Source organism: Lynx canadensis, chromosome F1 (assembly GCF_007474595.2).
Source record: "Lynx canadensis isolate LIC74 chromosome F1, mLynCan4.pri.v2, whole genome shotgun sequence".
NCBI lineage: Eukaryota > Metazoa > Chordata > Mammalia > Carnivora > Felidae > Lynx > Lynx canadensis.
The window spans coordinates 18809277-18826181 of NC_044319.2; the positions used below are offsets into that span (position 1 = coordinate 18809277).

A 16905-nucleotide genomic window follows, 5' to 3' on the forward strand; every position below is an offset into this window, starting at 1 on the left:
GCTCACCATGATAAGATTAGTTACTGTCTGTCACCATACACAGTTATTTCAAATGACAATATGTTGGATTCACTAGGTTAAATAAAATATATCACTAAAATTGATTGCATCTGCTTAATTTTACCTTTTTAATGTAGCTGGTAATAAATTTAAAATATCTGTGTAGTTTGCATTATATTTTTATTGGACAATGCTGGATACAGCCACGTGTATCAAGTCTCTAGCTGTATCTCCTAAGATGTAAATAATGAGGGTCTGTCTGTCCTAAATAAGAAAGATCCGTCTGTATCTTAGATATCCCTCTACAGTTCAATAGACAAACATCTTTTTGAATTATGGATCGGTAATTCGCCCAGGTGTCAGAGTTAGAACAACTGTGGTTTCAGTGTTGGTTGCGTGAGCTCTGTAATCATGTATGAATTTCTTTTTTTTCCTTTTTCCTTTGTACAAGGAAATAATTTCAATCTCATAAAAAAAGTCATACAGGAGTACAAAGAACTCGCCAGATGCCCTTTATCCAGAGACCCTATTGAAGTTTTGCAACTGACCCAATAATGTCTTTTATAACAAAGGAGCCAACCCAGGACTGTACATTTCTTGTAGTTGGCGTGTCTTTTTTAAAGTGCCCTTCAATCTGGAACAATTAGTTCCTCGGTCATTCTCTGATCTTCGTGACCTTAACATTTTTGAAGATTATGGGCTTGCTATTTTATAGGATATCTCTCAGTTTAGGTTGTGTAATGTTTCTTCGTGCTGAATTCAAGTTGGGATTTTTTGCCTGGACTGTGCTAGAAGTGCTGTCATCTCACTGGATCCCGTCAGGTGGCACATGATTTCTCTTTGTCTAAATTCTAGTGATGTTAGGGGCACCCAGGTGGCTCAGTCGGTTAAGCATCAGACTCCGTTTTGGTTCAGGTCATGATCTCATGGTTCATGAGTTCAAGCCCCACATTGGCTCTGCACAAGACAGTACGGAGCCGGCTTGGGATCCTCTCCTTGCTCTCTGCCCCTCTCCCATTCTCTCTCTCTCTCTCTCTCTCTCTCTCTCTCTCTCTCTAAATGAATAAATAAACTTTAAAAAGAATTTTAAAAGGTTCTAAATTCTGGTGATGTTAAGTTGGATCACTAGAGTAAGATGGAAGCTATCAGTCTGTCCACTGTAAAGTTTTTTTTTTCTTTGTATAACTAGTAAGTATTTTGAGGAAGATCTTCTGAGACTGTGAAATATTCTTCTTTGATGAAGAATGGGGGTATTTCACAGTTTAGCACTGATTTATGTTTCTTTTCTGAATGGATTATCACCGTGAGAATTCCTAAATGATGGTTTTCTAATTCTATCCTTTTTTTTACATTTATTAGTTGTCATTCTATTATAAGAATTATAAGAAAGCTCCCCCCTCCCTGGGTATCGGTGTATGTGTGTGTAAATAATGTGGCCTCATAGATTCTTATTTTACTCAAAGGAATATAATCCATTACTATCAATATTTATTTTGATGTTCAAATTGTCCCAGAATTCATGACGGGAACCTTTTCAAGCTGGCTCTGTGTCCTTTTGACATGTATCCATCCTTCTTTGGAGATACATATACACATATGAACCCAGTAGTTTGCCAGAGCTTACAATGGCTTATGGGAGCCCACTGCAAAATTTTCAGGAAACGTGTGAGTCATTAACATTAAGTGGGTAGCTTGGAATCAGGCATGTTGGGAAGTATTTGCACCACGGAAACTGGCAAATGCTACGATCAGAACTTTTTCCTCCCGAGAGCTGGATGTTAAAAATTTGCCAGGACACCGATGTTTCTGTCATAAAAAGATGTTCCGAGTTCATGTTACACCTTAACTGCCACAGGCCTGTAATCATTCATTTCTCCAACAATCCCTGATTCCTTTTGGTGGAAGGAATAGGACTTAGAAACCAAGATCTTAAAGTGAGGTGAGTCCTACTGGACATACTTGGGGTGGACAGAATTGGGAGGGATAGCTTGTATGTGTGTGTATGTGTATGTATTGCATATAAATATGTATGCATTATTGTGTAGACATATATACACATATATACCTTATTGCCTATACGTACATATGTACATTTAATACATATATAATTTAATACAATAATATGTTATTGTATATATATGCATATATACACTTTAATTTTAAATAAACATTTTACTTTGGAATAATTTTATGTTTACAGAAGAGTTTGAAAGAGCACAGAGGTCTTGTGTGTCCTTCATCCAGCTTCTCCTAACTTTAATATCTTGTAACCGTGGTCCATTTGTCAAAAATAAGAAATTAACATAGGTGCAATACTATTAAGTAAACTATAAAATTTATTTAGATTACATCCATTTTCTACTAATACCCTTTTTTCTATTCCAGAATCCAACCCAGAATATCATATTATATTTAATGTGCAAACACACGCACACACACGCACACACTTCTATCTATCTATCTGACATCTATTTATCTCCCCGTCTGTTCATCTGTCAGTCTCTCTCTCTCTATCCTTCTATTTCTCTATCTAGATTTAGAAATATGAATTCGTACTTCTAATCAGGCCAAACCAGAGGGTTTATTCTAGCTTTTTTTCTTTCCATATTTCCAACTCCTCTCTTTGACCGTGAGAAATTTAGCTCCTGTTACCCTTAATATACTTACTTATTGGCTAACTGCCCCCCCCCGTATGAAACCAGTTTTCTGACTCCACTGGGCTCTACTGCTCCACTCAACTACCTGCCTTACATAGATCCAGATCCTTGCTAGTCCCCCCCCCCCCACGCTGCCCGCTGCACAGGCCTGCCTATTGGCTTTCTGACTGAACAGGAAGGAAGGAAGGAAGGGAGGGAGGGAAGGAGGTGCACAAGTTTCTAAATCTCTTAGAATCTCATTTTCCTTATATTATAACTGCTTGTGGATTAGTACTATCTACTTTGTTGATAGTAAAGTGCTTAGCACAGTGCCCAGTAGAAAATAATAACTCAATAAATAGGTCTTTTAACTGTTGTTGTTGTTGTTATCAAGGACCGATTAAACAGGAAACAGGAAGCCTAGAAGGAGGGATTGTGGGGATGAGAAGTTTTGGTCTTCACCACTGTGACATATGTTGGCAAACTAGGTGTGCATGAAAAACTTTTCTAAAAAGTTGGCCTTCCAGTATTCAGGGATACTGTATGAGTCTGAGATCATTAGAATTTGTTGGCCTAAGCCAGAGCTGCTCAATCTCAGCACTACTGACATTTGGAGTCAGGGAATTATTAGAACTGTCCTGTGGATTATAGGATGCTTAACAGCTACCTGGCCTTACCCACGAGAAATAGCACCCCTCTCCAAGTTGTTGCAACCAAATATTTCTCTGGAAATTGAGAAAGGTCTCATGGGGCAAATCTCTCTCTCTCTCTCTCTCTCTCTCTCTCTCTCACACACACACACACACACACACACACACACACACACACACTGGAGACCCATCAGAATAAATACTTGGCTCTGTCTTAACTGTATTCTCTGTTACCAAGTTTGAGGAATGGGATATTTGATTTAATTTCCCAAGTTCTTAGGAGTTACTCTCTACTGTTTTTCCAAAGATTTGGACTGAAAATCAATGATACAATTCAAAATTAGGCTGAGAATGATCTTCGCTTTGAATCAGAAGCTGCAGAGCCAAGCCTCAGTTGTCACTCAGTTGTGGACATCTGTAAATCCCAGTCAGCACAGTCATTCTAGTGTGGCTTTGGCTAATCAGGCTTGCCGCGAGAGAATTATTGTAAGGGTTTGCCCTCACCTTTCTTTGAAAGAAATCCCAGCGTTACCTTCCAGCCTCCCTTCCACCGTCCCCTTCGTGCATTTTACATTCTAGCTAAATGTTCGTTGTCCGACAAACATTAGTCGGATGAACGAATAGCTATTTATTAGCTTTCCTAAAAGGAAGGAAGTGGGGAAACTTATCGCCACATCTTCCAAAGGGTTTAATTTATCAGAAGTAGTATGGGTAGTCCGTGGCAGGGTGAGCCAGAAGGAAGTCTGCATTAAGATTTGTAGAGAATTACTCTAGCTCTTCTACCGGAAACTCGGAAACCTTTTTGCACAAGGACCCAGACGGTGCTGGAGCTGCCGCGGTCTACCTAGGTCTGCGGCTCCCCTTTGTAGTGGAGAGAGAACTTGGTGCTAAAGAGCCAGAGAGGGGGGCGCCTGGGTGGCTCAGTCGGTTAAGCGTCGGACTTCAGCTCGGGTCACGATCTCGCGGTCCATGAGTTCGAGCCCCGCATCGGGCTCTGGGCTGATGGCTCAGAGCCTGGGGCCTGCTTCCGATTCTGTGTCTCCCTCTCTCTCTGCCCCTCCCCCGTTCATGCTCTGTCTCTCTCTGTCTCAAAAATAAATAAAACGTTAAAAAAAAAATTAAAAAAAAAAAAAGCCAGAGAGGAACACGCACGGACAAATACATTCAATGGGCAACAGCGTGGCAGTTGCAGACGTTCAAAATGATGGGCACAAGTCAAACCTGAACTCCTCGGGGCCACACTGACGTCGCCCCGAATTCAGAGCGCCTTTCACTTTGCACCACCTCCTGGAGTGGGGTTTTGGCAGTCCGGGCAGAGCAGCGTGGGCTCTGCGTAACGCCCAGGATCGCAGGGCAACAAGGCTTCTCGGCCGAAGGCTGAACGAGAGCGCTCAGAAACCTCCTTCGGGATGCCGATTTTAGTGTGTGAACGCCAGCTTCGGGTAACCTGCCGTTATTCACTTAAGAGGCTGCTAATACGCAAGCAGCCAGTAGAAATCAGTGCGAGGGAAGGGGAGGCATTCGGCTCAAGAACGGGAGAGAGGACTGGCCGTGATGGATCAGCTTGCTTTCCGTCATGTCTCTCGAACCCGCCAGTGCGCTTCAGACCGTACTTCTAGAAATGGTTTCTCAAAGCCAGCAATCCCGAAAGGTGGACTGTGATTGCCTGGTCCATCCGGGAACCTCAGATGGGCTGGCTCTGGCCACCACCCCATACACACCACACCCAGCGCAGCAACCTTCCCGATCGTGCCCACTCGGTCACTGCATGCCACCCTCCCCCAGCTGCCCACCGGGACCAGTCAAGAGCCTGTGTGGGGGGGAAACGTTGCCTTCCTCAAAAAGCAAGCAAACAAACAGAAAAACCCACTTAGGGATGGGTTCCTTGGACTGTACTGCAGAAAAGGGATAATGATTCTTTCTCCGTGTACTTATTGACATTCATTGAGCAGCATATAGTTTATTTTAGCTAGACTTTGTGATGTAGCATCTATATTTAATTCCACAAGCTGTCGGGCAGCTCATATATTTACAAACACCATCCCGGAAACAATGTGTTTGCTGGTCACAGCTGCATCTGTAACATCTCGGGAGCTCTGTGCTGTTTGGCACAGCTCAGGGAATTATCATTTTACATTCTGGTCTGTGCCAAGGCCCAAACAGGGCAGAGCTTGGGCTAAAAGTTCAGATTCAGTGACAGGCATGGCGGGAAGCCAAGAGCAAGAGTAGCATTGAGGGCCGAGGGTCAGGATGGAGAGTTGCTCGTCAGCCCCACCTCGGTGGGGCTGCCCACAAGGTGGTGAGCAATTTCTACGTGATTGGCTTAGGTTTATTTTGGCTTCTCAGGCCTGAAAGAAATACTTAAATTGTCCTGTGTGTATATAGAAGCTGGCTCTGCTGGGAAGCGAGCTGGGGCTTGAGCAGCGGAAGCCGGGCTGGTGGGAAGGAGGCAGGATGGAGAAGGTTTCCTCTCTGGAGGATGGAACCAGCAGTCTGCTAGGGGTTGGAGCGAATGACTCAGTAGCTGGACCCAGGGAGGGGCACATCCAGAGGCAGGTGGCAATTGGCATGATCTCGGTCGCACGAGGACCAGCTTTGGCCAGCACGCATCAAGAGGAACACAAAAAGAGCTTGGGGGGGGGGGCAGTTCAGAATTAGGCAAAAGGGTAGGCAATTCTTGGAGGTCTGTCTCCTACAACAGCAAGTAGGGGAGCTGAGGGCAGCGGGTTCAGGAGTCAAGAAGGATGCGAACCCCTTACCTGAGATGCACACGCTAAGATTGGGTAGAATGGAGGGGATGGGGATCTTGGGCACAGGCCCATTTGGTTGGAGGGTCTGAGGAAAGAGCGCAGTAACTCAGGGGTTGTGCAGGAAACCAGCACCTATGGGTCGTCCACCCGGGCCCAGGTTGGGGGAACATGCCTGGCCTTATGAATTTTAAGATAGCACAAGTGATATGTAACTGCCTTCTCCTAAGGCCATGCTGACAGGCCACCTAAACAGGAGCCACACAGCTTCCCCAAAAGCAGAAGGCTTAAATGTCTTTATCCACGTCAGGAAAATGATTTTGGGCGAGACCTACTTTTAAACTCTAAGATTTTAGACTTTTCATCACTCTGTAGCAATTTTTTAAATGAGAGTGAGTGACCTAGAGGCATCCAGGATAACCTCTGTGACTACAGCTCCCTTAACAGAATAAAGTCTGTGGATCTTAGGTTTTAGGTCATTTTGACCATACTGAGGACTCTCTTGGAAGAACATTACTGGCTTCTCTGTTCTTGAGCGTTCCCCAGTGTAACACGGGCATAATAACAACATCCACCTCCTAAGGTTCTGTGAAAATTAAATGAGTCAATGAATGGAAAGTTTTAAAGACCAGTGTTTGGCACATAGTAGTTGATGCCTGTGCAATAATTGGTGATGATGACGATGGGGGCTCTGGAACTCAGGGGTTCCCACTTCTGGAAATGTCAATTTCTCACGGACACGTGTGAAATAGACAGAATAAGCTCTAGGCGTGGCATTGGGAGGCCAGGTTCACGTCCTGATTTGCCCCCAAGTCAGCGACGTGACTGTGAATAACTCGCCGCACCTCTGTGGCCCTACGTTTTCTCATCTCTTGTCCATTGTGAAGGGGATTCCATCACTGGCTCGCACTGGACAGTTGCATCAAAAGTTCCTTGGGGGATTTGCAAAATATTTCAAAACACAGAAATAGACCCCAACCTAGGACGTCAGTTATTTCTCCCTTTCCCTCCCTCTCTGTCTCTATACCAACCCCCACCCCCATGATCACTCTCACCAACACACATACACCGTACACACTCCAGGCTGCTGAGAACCACTGGATGATTTCCAGCTAATTTCCAGGATCTCACCCTGTTCCCCCCAGTTCTATGACATGATCAGGTGGAAATTAATCAGGGACCCAAAGAAGGCAAAGTTACCAAGTGATGAACACAGAGCCAAGCTTTGAGAAGTTTGTTGGAGAAAATGAGTCTAAAAGATGTCACAGGCAGACACAGACTCACGGAGGGGAGGGGGGGGCAGAAATGCACACAGTGTTAGGGCCCACAGGCAGATAACAAAGGCTCAGGTGACAGAGGCCACAGATAAAGGCAGATGGACTGCCCACTTCTGAGTCATTAACTATGGAGGGCCTGGGGAGCAGGACCGGTGAGGCCGCTCAGAGTGACCTCTAGAGATCCCCAAAGGCTAATGGGGACATATCTCTTTAACAGAGATTTTACCTTCTCAGGCTCCAGCGTTCTTACCTGTAAACAGCAACAAGCAAACAAAACCCCATAGTGGATGAGGCGGTGCCTGTGGACTCTTTTTGGCTCTGATACTTACGTTGAAGCGTTGGAAGAAATAACAGCGAACAGATACACAGCACTCACCACAGGCCAGGCACTTTTTAGAGGCTTTGTAAATGCTGGCTCGCTTAATCCCCACAACCCTATGAGGAGGCATGAGTATTGTTATCCTTTTTTTTTTTTTTATGATTTTTTTTTTTTTTTGGGACAGAGAGAGACAGAGCATGAATGGGGGAGGGGCAGAGAGAGAGGGAGACACAGAATCGGAAGCAGGCTCCAGGCTCCGAGCCATCAGCCCAGAGCCCGACGCGGGGCTCGAACTCACGGACCGCGAGATCGTGACCTGGCTGAAGTCGGACGCTTAACCGACTGCGCCACCCAGGCGCCCCTGTTATCCTTTTTTAATATACATCACAGAAGAGGAAACTGAGGCCAGGGAGCTGGAGCCAGCGTGAGAAACCGGGCAGCTCGACTCGCTGGCCTATGCTTGCGGCGCTTCTCCGTGGACCCGCTGGCGGGGGTCTCGGTGTGTGGCAGAGGAGGGCAGATGTATCTCAGGGCCACAAGGAACTGCTATTCTTTCCTAAAGGAGTATAATGGAAGTGGTTTCGAGGAAGGTTGATCTGCGTGGAGACCAGGTTTTAAAGGCTTTGAAATAGACAACCTTTCGCTTAGAGGTTCTGTTTGATCAGCACTGCCTTCTTTCCCTTTTCTGGAGGCCTCCGTGACCTCAAGAGAAGCTCCGGGGCACAGGGGCCTCCCTGGTCGCACACCGCGACCCGGGCTTTACCGCGTGAGGCTGTGGGCAAGCCTGTCAGGTGGCTTGTCTCTCCAAGGAAAGGGCCAAGGACATCCCCCAGGCGCGTACGAAGCCTCTACGACTGACAGATGAGTCCGCCCTTGACAAGTGAAGGGCTGGTTATCACACAGCAGAAACCTATAAATTTGGAGCCCTGAGGGGGTGGAGCCTACAAAGTCTAATTGTCACTAAAGCTGTGTGTGTGTGTGCGCGCATGGGCATATGCGTGTGTGTCGTTCTTTTAAACTCCTAGGACCCCCAAGTTCCTATACTTTCTTCCTGTTCCGAGGGTAAGTTCTGGGTCTGTGCATCAGATTTAGTGCCATCACCTAGGACATTCCTTGTGCATAGGAATTGCTTAACAACTGGCTGTTTGAAGGACAGAAGTGGGTGAGGATGAGGACAGCTGCAGTATAGGTCTTGGAGTCGGAATGTCTGAGTGTCCCTTCTGCTTCTCCGGAGTGACCTCGGCGAGGCCCTTCCCCTCTTCCACCCTCTCCTCTCAGAGGTCTCAGATGAATGTAAGAACATTTAGGAAACAGTCATTATAATTAGCTCTTACCTGTGCGCACATAATCATTAATCTTGCTCCCCTGATCTTACGCAGGGAGGACAACCATATGCCTCACCTATTTTAAGTTGTTTCCTGACCAGCGGTCGGGAAATGCAGCAAATGTAGCTTGATGGTTCCGGGCCGGTTCTGGGGGAGAAACCGAAGGTTGTGTCACGGAGCCTAGAGCAGACATGGCCGTCGGGGTGTGACATCTGCCTGGGCTCACACAGGGAACGACGGCCAAGACGGAAGCTCTCGGAAGTGCAACCAGGAGCCTATGACCAGGGCAAACGCGCCGTGGTTAGTCTCTGTGGGGGCTGGAGCTCATCCCGACGAGAGGGGAGACTGAAAGTCACTGAGGTGAACTAACAGCACTCCACATCTACCTGCCCTTTAGGAATCTCCACCCCAGAACGCCCTGTCATTTCTCTTGTCTGTCCGCCCTTTCTAGACAAAGGGGAGGCTGAATTCACACCAAGATGTGGTGGAGGACAAGGACAAATCACGCTTTCTGTGCGTTTCTACCAAAGACACCCTCAGATTTAGTCAAGAAAACATCTCCTCAATAGAGTTGGCCAATTAACCACTCAAATGGCTTGAAAACTTATTTAATGTCACTGCCTAATCATTTTATGAAATGTCACTGCTCCAACGGGCAAGGATTTTGGCTTTATACCTCACTTTTTATATGCTTCACTCCCTTCCTGAAACAGAGTTTCCTCCCAAGTAGGACTGAAATCTTAATGCCTTTCCCCATATATTTGCGCCCCTTGTATTTGCATAGAATCATGGAATTTCGGCACCGGGCGGGATCCTAGGGATCATCTTACCTCTGAAATCAATTCACTGATGACCAGAGGACGCTCCCAGAGGGAAGTGACTTGCTCCCAAGGGAACCTGTAAGTGGCAAAGCCTACGTAGTTTTATCGATGTGAATCATGTTAAGGGATACCGGAGGATCTGAAGAGGGTAGACCTGGGGGCGGCTGGGTGGCTCAGTTGGTTGAGCGTCCAACTTCAGCTCAGGTCATAATCTCATGGTTTGTGGGTTTGAGCCCCACTTTGGGCTCCGTGCTGACAGCGCAGAGCCTGGAGCTGGCTTCAGGTCCTGTGTCTCCCTCTGTCTCCACCCCTTCCCCACTTACTCTGTCTCTCTCAAAAATAAATCACCGTTAAAAAATGCTTTAAAGCAGGTAGACATTGATCTACCGCTGAAACACCTGATTCCCTCTTGCAGCTCACATCCATTCCTGGCCTCAGCATTTTCATCTGTTAAAAGGGGATAAAATCTGGAAGATGAAGTTCAAGTGTAATTTTATCACCTGTGCTTCTTCGTAAACAGTAACTGCCACACAAATATGAAGTGATTTATGCTGGCATTTATTAATGACCATTGTTGACAGAATGAATGATTTTGTTAATTATAATGACACTTTCTATTTCTCCTTCTCTTCTGGACTCTAACAGCAGCTTAGCTTGGCTGTGCCCTCAACCCCTCTGATAAGTGACCTTCCCTCTAGAATAGTTTTCAGAGAGGAAACTCTACTTCTTTAAAAATTTTTCTTTTGGGGCGCCTGGGTGGCGCAGTCGGTTAAGCGTCCGACTTCAGCCAGGTCACGATCTCGCGGTCCGTGAGTTCGAGCCCCGCGTCGGGCTCTGGGCTGATGGCTCGGAGCCTGGAGCCTGTTTCCGATTCTGTGTCTCCCTCTCTCTCTGCCCCTCCCCCGTTCATGCTCTGTCTCTCTCTGTCCCAAAAATAAATAAACGTTGAAAAAAAAAAATTAAAAAAAAAAATTTTTCTTTTGGGGCGTCTGGGTGGCGCAGTCGGTTAAGCGTCCGACTTCAGCCAGGTCACGATCTCGCGGTCCGTGAGTTCGAGCCCCGCGTCGGGCTCTGGGCTGATGGCTCAGAGCCTGGAGCCTGTTTCCGATTCTGTGTCTCCCTCTCTCTCTGCCCCTCCCCCGTTCATGCTCTGTCTCTCTCTCTGTCCCAAAAATAAATAAAAAACGTTGAAAAAAAAACTAAAAAAAATTTTTTTTTCTTTTAATTAGGCTTCACGCCCAGGGTGGAGTGCATTACAGGGCTTGAACTCACAACCCTGAGATAGAGACTAGAGCTGAGATCAAGAGTAGGACGCTTAACCAACCGAGCCACCCAGGAGTCCTGAGGAGACTCTATTCCTATCTCATTTGCCAAGATTTAGCACGGGAGCAGCAGATGCCCCAGATCCTAACTGCTCTGAATATCGACAGGTCCGGGCATAAATGGGAGATTGAGACCACCAGGAGAACATGACACTGTCCCCCCCCCAGGTCCTCAGCTGGTTGACAGAGTGGTGGAGATACGATTCTCTCCATTTCAAAGGCCGCACTGCCTGCTTCTCACGTGACTTGGTCTGTACTCGATTTTCTCTATTGGCAAAACCGTAATCCCTTTTATTCACGGCTCGATGAACTTATTTCACTTGTGCCTTTGGTCCAAGGCTAATTTATTATTTGTGTAGGTGTAAAACTCTGTCGTAGGTGTAGTGTAAGTAAATGGAATTATTTGGCTCTCACAAGTACATTTGTATTTTGTTCCTCAAGGAGCTAGCTCAGCCATGACTTTAACAATACTCACGCGGAACATGGAGGTTTACTTACACAGTCAGCTTTAGCATAAAACGACCCTTGGAAGCATTGTGGGGAAGGTGCTAATTGTTTCAACCTGCTGAATATTAGCAATCCCACCAGAAGTCAGGAGAATTGAGATGGTTATAATTTGCTGGACGTTTGCTGTTACAAAATCCCTGGTGACATTATTTGTGGAGCGTAAACAGGAAATGGCCCCAGAGCCCTTCCCCTGAAAGAGCCTAATTCTCCCACAACTGTCAATGCAGCCGTTACTTTGTCTCTTTTTTTTAAAGGTGAGGGAACACAGTCTAGAGATGTTTTAAGAGAAAGTTTTGAAACCAGTTTAAAACTTCTCCCTCTTGAAAAGAGATCTTTTCGTCAGGATGTCTTCAGATGCCGAGGAAAAGCGGCCAAATGTTTCCCGGGAGCAGTCAGCGCTGCATTCAGGCGATCCTGCTGCACTCAGCAGACTTGGCCCCGGCAATCAAAACCATTTGATTCCAAAGCTGATACTCCTAGAACCAGGCAGGTTCCAGCACATTGTGAGCTCTGAAAAAGCCTAATTACAAAGAATGGCAAGAAGCACACATTGACGGAACGGATCTCCTTTCTTTCAAAGAGCACACAGCCTTTCACACCTGTCCTCAGAAAACTCCTGATTGGCAGGCGAGGTGGCGGCCGCCACTGCCCCCCCCCCCCCCCCCCGTGTTAGAGCACAGGGCCCAAGAAGTTCAGGAGCTGAGCCAATGCCACGTGTTGCCCCTGGCTCACCGTGATCCCTCTATAAAACGCGCGGAATTGAGTCGTCACATAAATTTGAGGACGAACTATGTGTGAGGGCTGGAATGATAAAAGCAAAGACCTGAACTCTGACCTCGAGGGGTCTGTAATCTAGACAGCGGGGGGGGGATGGAGGTGAGCAGCACCACTCTGCTCAGGAAACTGCCATGCTAGCTTTCTCGCGTGCCGAGAACAACAGATGGTTCTTCCTCAGGGAGCACGGAAATCTCTCACCAGACCAGGCTTTTGCACAGGACGGGAGAGGAGTATTCCCACCTATTATGTTGTCTGTATTATTTTTTCTATTGCTGTGGAATGAATTGCCACCAACTTTGTGGCATCGAGCAGTACAAATTTACGGTCTCGCGGTTTCTGGGGGTCAGGAATCGGGTATGGGTTAGCCGGGTCCTCTTGCTCCAGGTCTCACCTGACTGAAATCAAGGTGTCAGTCAGGGAAGCGGTGCTTCCCTGGGGCCCCGGGTTTTCTTCCAGGCTCACGTGGCTGTTGGCAGAATTTGTTTTCTTGGGCTATGACTGTCATTCTCATTTTTTTTTTTTTTTTTACTAGCTGTTGACAGGGAATTGCTCTCAGTTCCTAGAGGTGACCCACAGTCCCTTGCTGCATGCCCCCCAAGAGGCCATTCACAGTATGGCTGTTTGCCTTCTTCATATCACCAGGAGCTTGTCTGACACTTCACTTTCTTTTAAGGGTTCTCATTCTCCTGATTAGGTCAGGCCCACCAAGGATACTTTCCCCTTTGAACAACTCAAAATTAAGTGATTAGTAACTGATTAGTAGTATCTGACCATATTCATAGGTCCTACTCCCACTCAAAGGGAGCAGATTATGCAAGGCGTGCACAGAAGGACATGGAGATTATGTGGGGGAGTGCACAGAGGGACACGGGAGTCCTGGGGGCCATTTTAGAATCCTGTCTTCCACAGTGTTCTCCCACCGGTCAACGCGTTTCCACTTCATAGTGTTTGCTGCCTTGGCCTGCGGAGTCAAGTAGCCCCAGTCTCCAAAATGACCCTTCTCCCTTCCCCTCCGTCAACATGCCTTTAAAAACAGAACAGTATTGGGGCGCCTGGGTGGCTCAGTCGGTTAAGCGTCCGACCTCGGCTCAGGTCATGATCTCGCGGTCCGTGGGTTTGAGCCCCGTGTCGGGCTCTGTGCTGACAGCTCGGAGCCTGGAGCCTGTTTCAGATTCTGTGTCTCCCTCTCTCTCTGACCCTCCCCCGTTCATGCTCTGGCTCTCTCTGTCTCAAAAATAAAATAAACGTTAAAAAAAATTAAAAAAAAAAACAGAACAGTATTTTATAAGAGGAATTAATCACCAATAGAGTTTCAGATAATGGAGCGAGCCCTTGCTTTTGTATAATCAATGCTTAGCATAGTGTCTTAGGAGTTCCCAATTTATGCTTCTCAAGAAATGAATGTGTGAATGATCAAATGAGAAATATTTTGGGCATCCTCATCGGATTACATCCTGTAAAAACAAGTCCTACCCCCCCCCATGTGCAAGGCGGACTCCTTTCAGTTTATATCACTTTTCCCCTGATTCAAGAGTAATGCATGCTTATTATAAAACACTCAGGGATTCTTCTTCCTTCTATGATTTTATTTTTTATATTTAACTTTTTAATCCATCTGGAACTAATTTCCCAATGCGATGTTTAAAATATTCCATCCCCTACCCGATTAGTCTGTAATGTTTTCATATGTATACGTGTATGCTTAGCTCTTGTTGATAATGAGCTCTATTTTTGAGCTGTCTGTTCTATATCATTGATCTGCCCATCCAGTTTGTGTGCCAGCATCACCTATTTTAATGATCAGAATTCTGTGCTATGTTGCGAGACCCAGTAAGGCAGGTGTCACCTCCGTGTTCTTCTTTTGGCCTCTGTCTCGACCAGTGCACGAAATGCGGGTCTGTCTTGTGGTGGCTCCGGCTCTTTAGGTAGGCACAGCCTTCTTGGCAAGGTCTGGACATGGAGCCAGATCTAAGCTCATATTCTGTCTCTGCATCTTCCTAGCGCAACTCCGCTGAGTCCCGGTGAGACGCAAACCTGTAATAATAACGCCATTGTAACAAACTTACTGTGAGAATCAACTGGGGCAGCTTCTAAGAATCACCCAGCACAGGGGTGCCTGGGCGGCTCAGTTGTTAAGCGTCTGACTTTGGCTCAGGTTGTGATCTCGCGGTTTGTGGGTTCGAGCCCCATGTCGGGCTCTGTGCTGACAGCTCTGAGCCTGGAGCCTGCTTCGGATTCTGTCTCCCTCTCTCTGCCCCTCCCCTGCTTGCGCTCTCTCTCTCTCTCTCTCTCTCTCAAAAATAAACATTAAAAAAAATTTTTTTTAAAGAATCACCCAGGAGCACATAGTAGGTGGTCAATACCTCCTAGCTGGGGTGGAGGAGTGAGTCTGAAGGTGCATATTCTCATGCATCCTTCCAAGAGGAGGCCACAACCCTCCTGAAAGCATCCTGTACAAATGCTGAGGCTCGGGTCTCTCACACTCGGGCCAGCCTTTAGGCTCTGGGTATCCAGGATTCATGCTTGGCCCCACCTCCCGGAAGCCTCTTCAGGGCTCACACCGGTCCAAGGGAAGTCTGGTGGTTTTGTTGAACTGGAGCCATTGCAGACGACACTGGGGACTCTGGAAGGGGGCGTGAATCAGATGCTGAAGGCTACTTTGTCTGCCCTTACAGGGCTCTGGAAGTACCAGAGAATTAACATCCTTGTTTCATCCCCAAGGAAGGAGCCTGTCTCCTTGGTTTTGGCAGCCAGAGAAAGTCCTCAAGGCCACAGATTACAGGTCCTGGGGGGTAGGGTCAGAAGGCATCCTAGCACATTCTAGCACTGAAGTGCTCCTGGCGAGGGGAGACGGCATGTGCTGTTCAAGATCTGAGGGACAAATGCAATTGTAAGGACCTCCATAGGATCGAATCAGTCCTCTGTGTCTGCCCACAGGTTTGTAAAGATGACTGTTTATTCTTAGACAAGGTGCAGGCACTGGAGATCGAAGGCCGTATGAAATATGAGGAGTCACAGGTAGTCAGGAGTTTTGAAGGCCAGATCTTCTTGCCTGGCCCCTTCCCTTCTACTCAGAGAAGGCCGGGCATATGCTCATTCACTCCTTCAAGGAGGGTCTCTAAACACCAGCTGTCTGCTCTCGGGACCTGGGACAGAAGAATACACAGCCCTGCCATCAGGGAGCTCCCATGCCCTGTGGAGACAGAACTACAGGCCTCGGGTGCACTCGGATCTGCTCTCTGACGGTAGGCGATCCGATTTCCCGCTCTAACGCCATTCCTGTGCGGCCTTCAGTAAGAGGGATCGGATCCTGAAAGCTGGAAGGAGTCTTAGATATGATCTCATCAAGCCCCTTTATTTTCTGTAGGAGAAAACTACAGCCAGAGAAGGGGAGTGATTTGTTCAAGTTCACCCAGCTTCCCAGCAACCACGGGACCTCCCTACTTCTGTGCCGCACGCTTGGCTGCCCGAGAACCGGGGTCTCCGTTCACCTGGCCTCAAGCTTTTCGAGGCAGTGGGGGCGCTGTGGGCCTGCGACGGACCCCCAGCGAACATTCTGAGGGAGGGAGACAGAAGCAGAGGGCGTTGAGTCAACACAGGAAGGGAAGCAATTTACTGGAACGGCTGGGCAGACCTCCAGGGTTCAAAAATGTGGTTTCTTCCTTCCCTCTTTATCTCCCTAACCCTCACCCTCACATGTGTGAAAATGAGGACGGCGGTCTTCCCCCTAGGATTGTTTTAAGGATCGAAGGGAACACGTGCCTCGAGCACTTTGCCCAGGGCCTGCGATGAAGAGGTGTCGTTAGCATATAAGGGGGTTCCTGACGTGCGAGGCGCACAGGCCCGCGCGGGCTGAGACCAGGGTGTCCAACTGACATCGCCGTGTCGGACTTTTCTAGTTCCAGGAGCCCTGGAGGAGCGGCACAGAGCGGGGGAGCGTGGCGAGAGAATGAAGAAACCAACCGCCCGGGAGAAGCATGAGGCGGCAGTGCGGCACTCGGCTTAGAGGGCTCGGGCGGGCGGCGGCCCCATGGGCAACCCTGCTGGCGCTGGGCCTCCCGGGCTGGGTGCTGGCGGTCTCGGCCACGGCCGCCGCCGCCGCGCTCCCCGAGCAGCATGCCCCCTCCGCCGGCCAGCCGCCCCTGGACTGGCTCCTCACCGACCGCGGCCCCTTCCACCGCGCCCAGGAGTATGCCGACTTCATGGAGCGCTACCGCCAGGGTTTCACCACCAGGTACAGGATCTACAGGTGAGTGGGGCCCGGCGGGTCAGGACCCGAGCCAGGCAGCACCCCCGCGCCCCCCCCCCCCACCGTCCGGAGCTGCAGGTGCTGTGCCAGCTCCCCGTGCCCCCAGACTGAACTGGGGGAGAGGGCGGGGGAGCAGCCGGCAGGGAAAATAAGCCTCCCATGTTGGTTTTTAAAAAAAGAAAGAAGAAAACACATACAAGCTGGAAAACCTGCTGATGCCTCCTGGGGAACTGAGCAAAAGGGTTTCTATTTATAGGCTGTGCTGCTTATAAATT

The 16905-nt window shown here is 48.0% G+C and overlaps 1 protein-coding gene across 1 annotated transcript in view; it reads left to right on the forward strand.

Annotated features, from left to right (window-relative positions):
• BRINP2 (BMP/retinoic acid inducible neural specific 2) overlaps positions 1–16905 on the forward strand; it is a 122293-nt gene that overhangs the window by 41484 nt on the left and 63904 nt on the right. Inside the window, exon 2 of the mRNA XM_030302389.2 lies at positions 16281–16630. Coding sequence (XP_030158249.1) covers positions 16359–16630 — 272 coding nt within the window. The 5' untranslated portion in view covers positions 16281–16358. The remainder of the gene's footprint in view (positions 1–16280; positions 16631–16905) is intronic.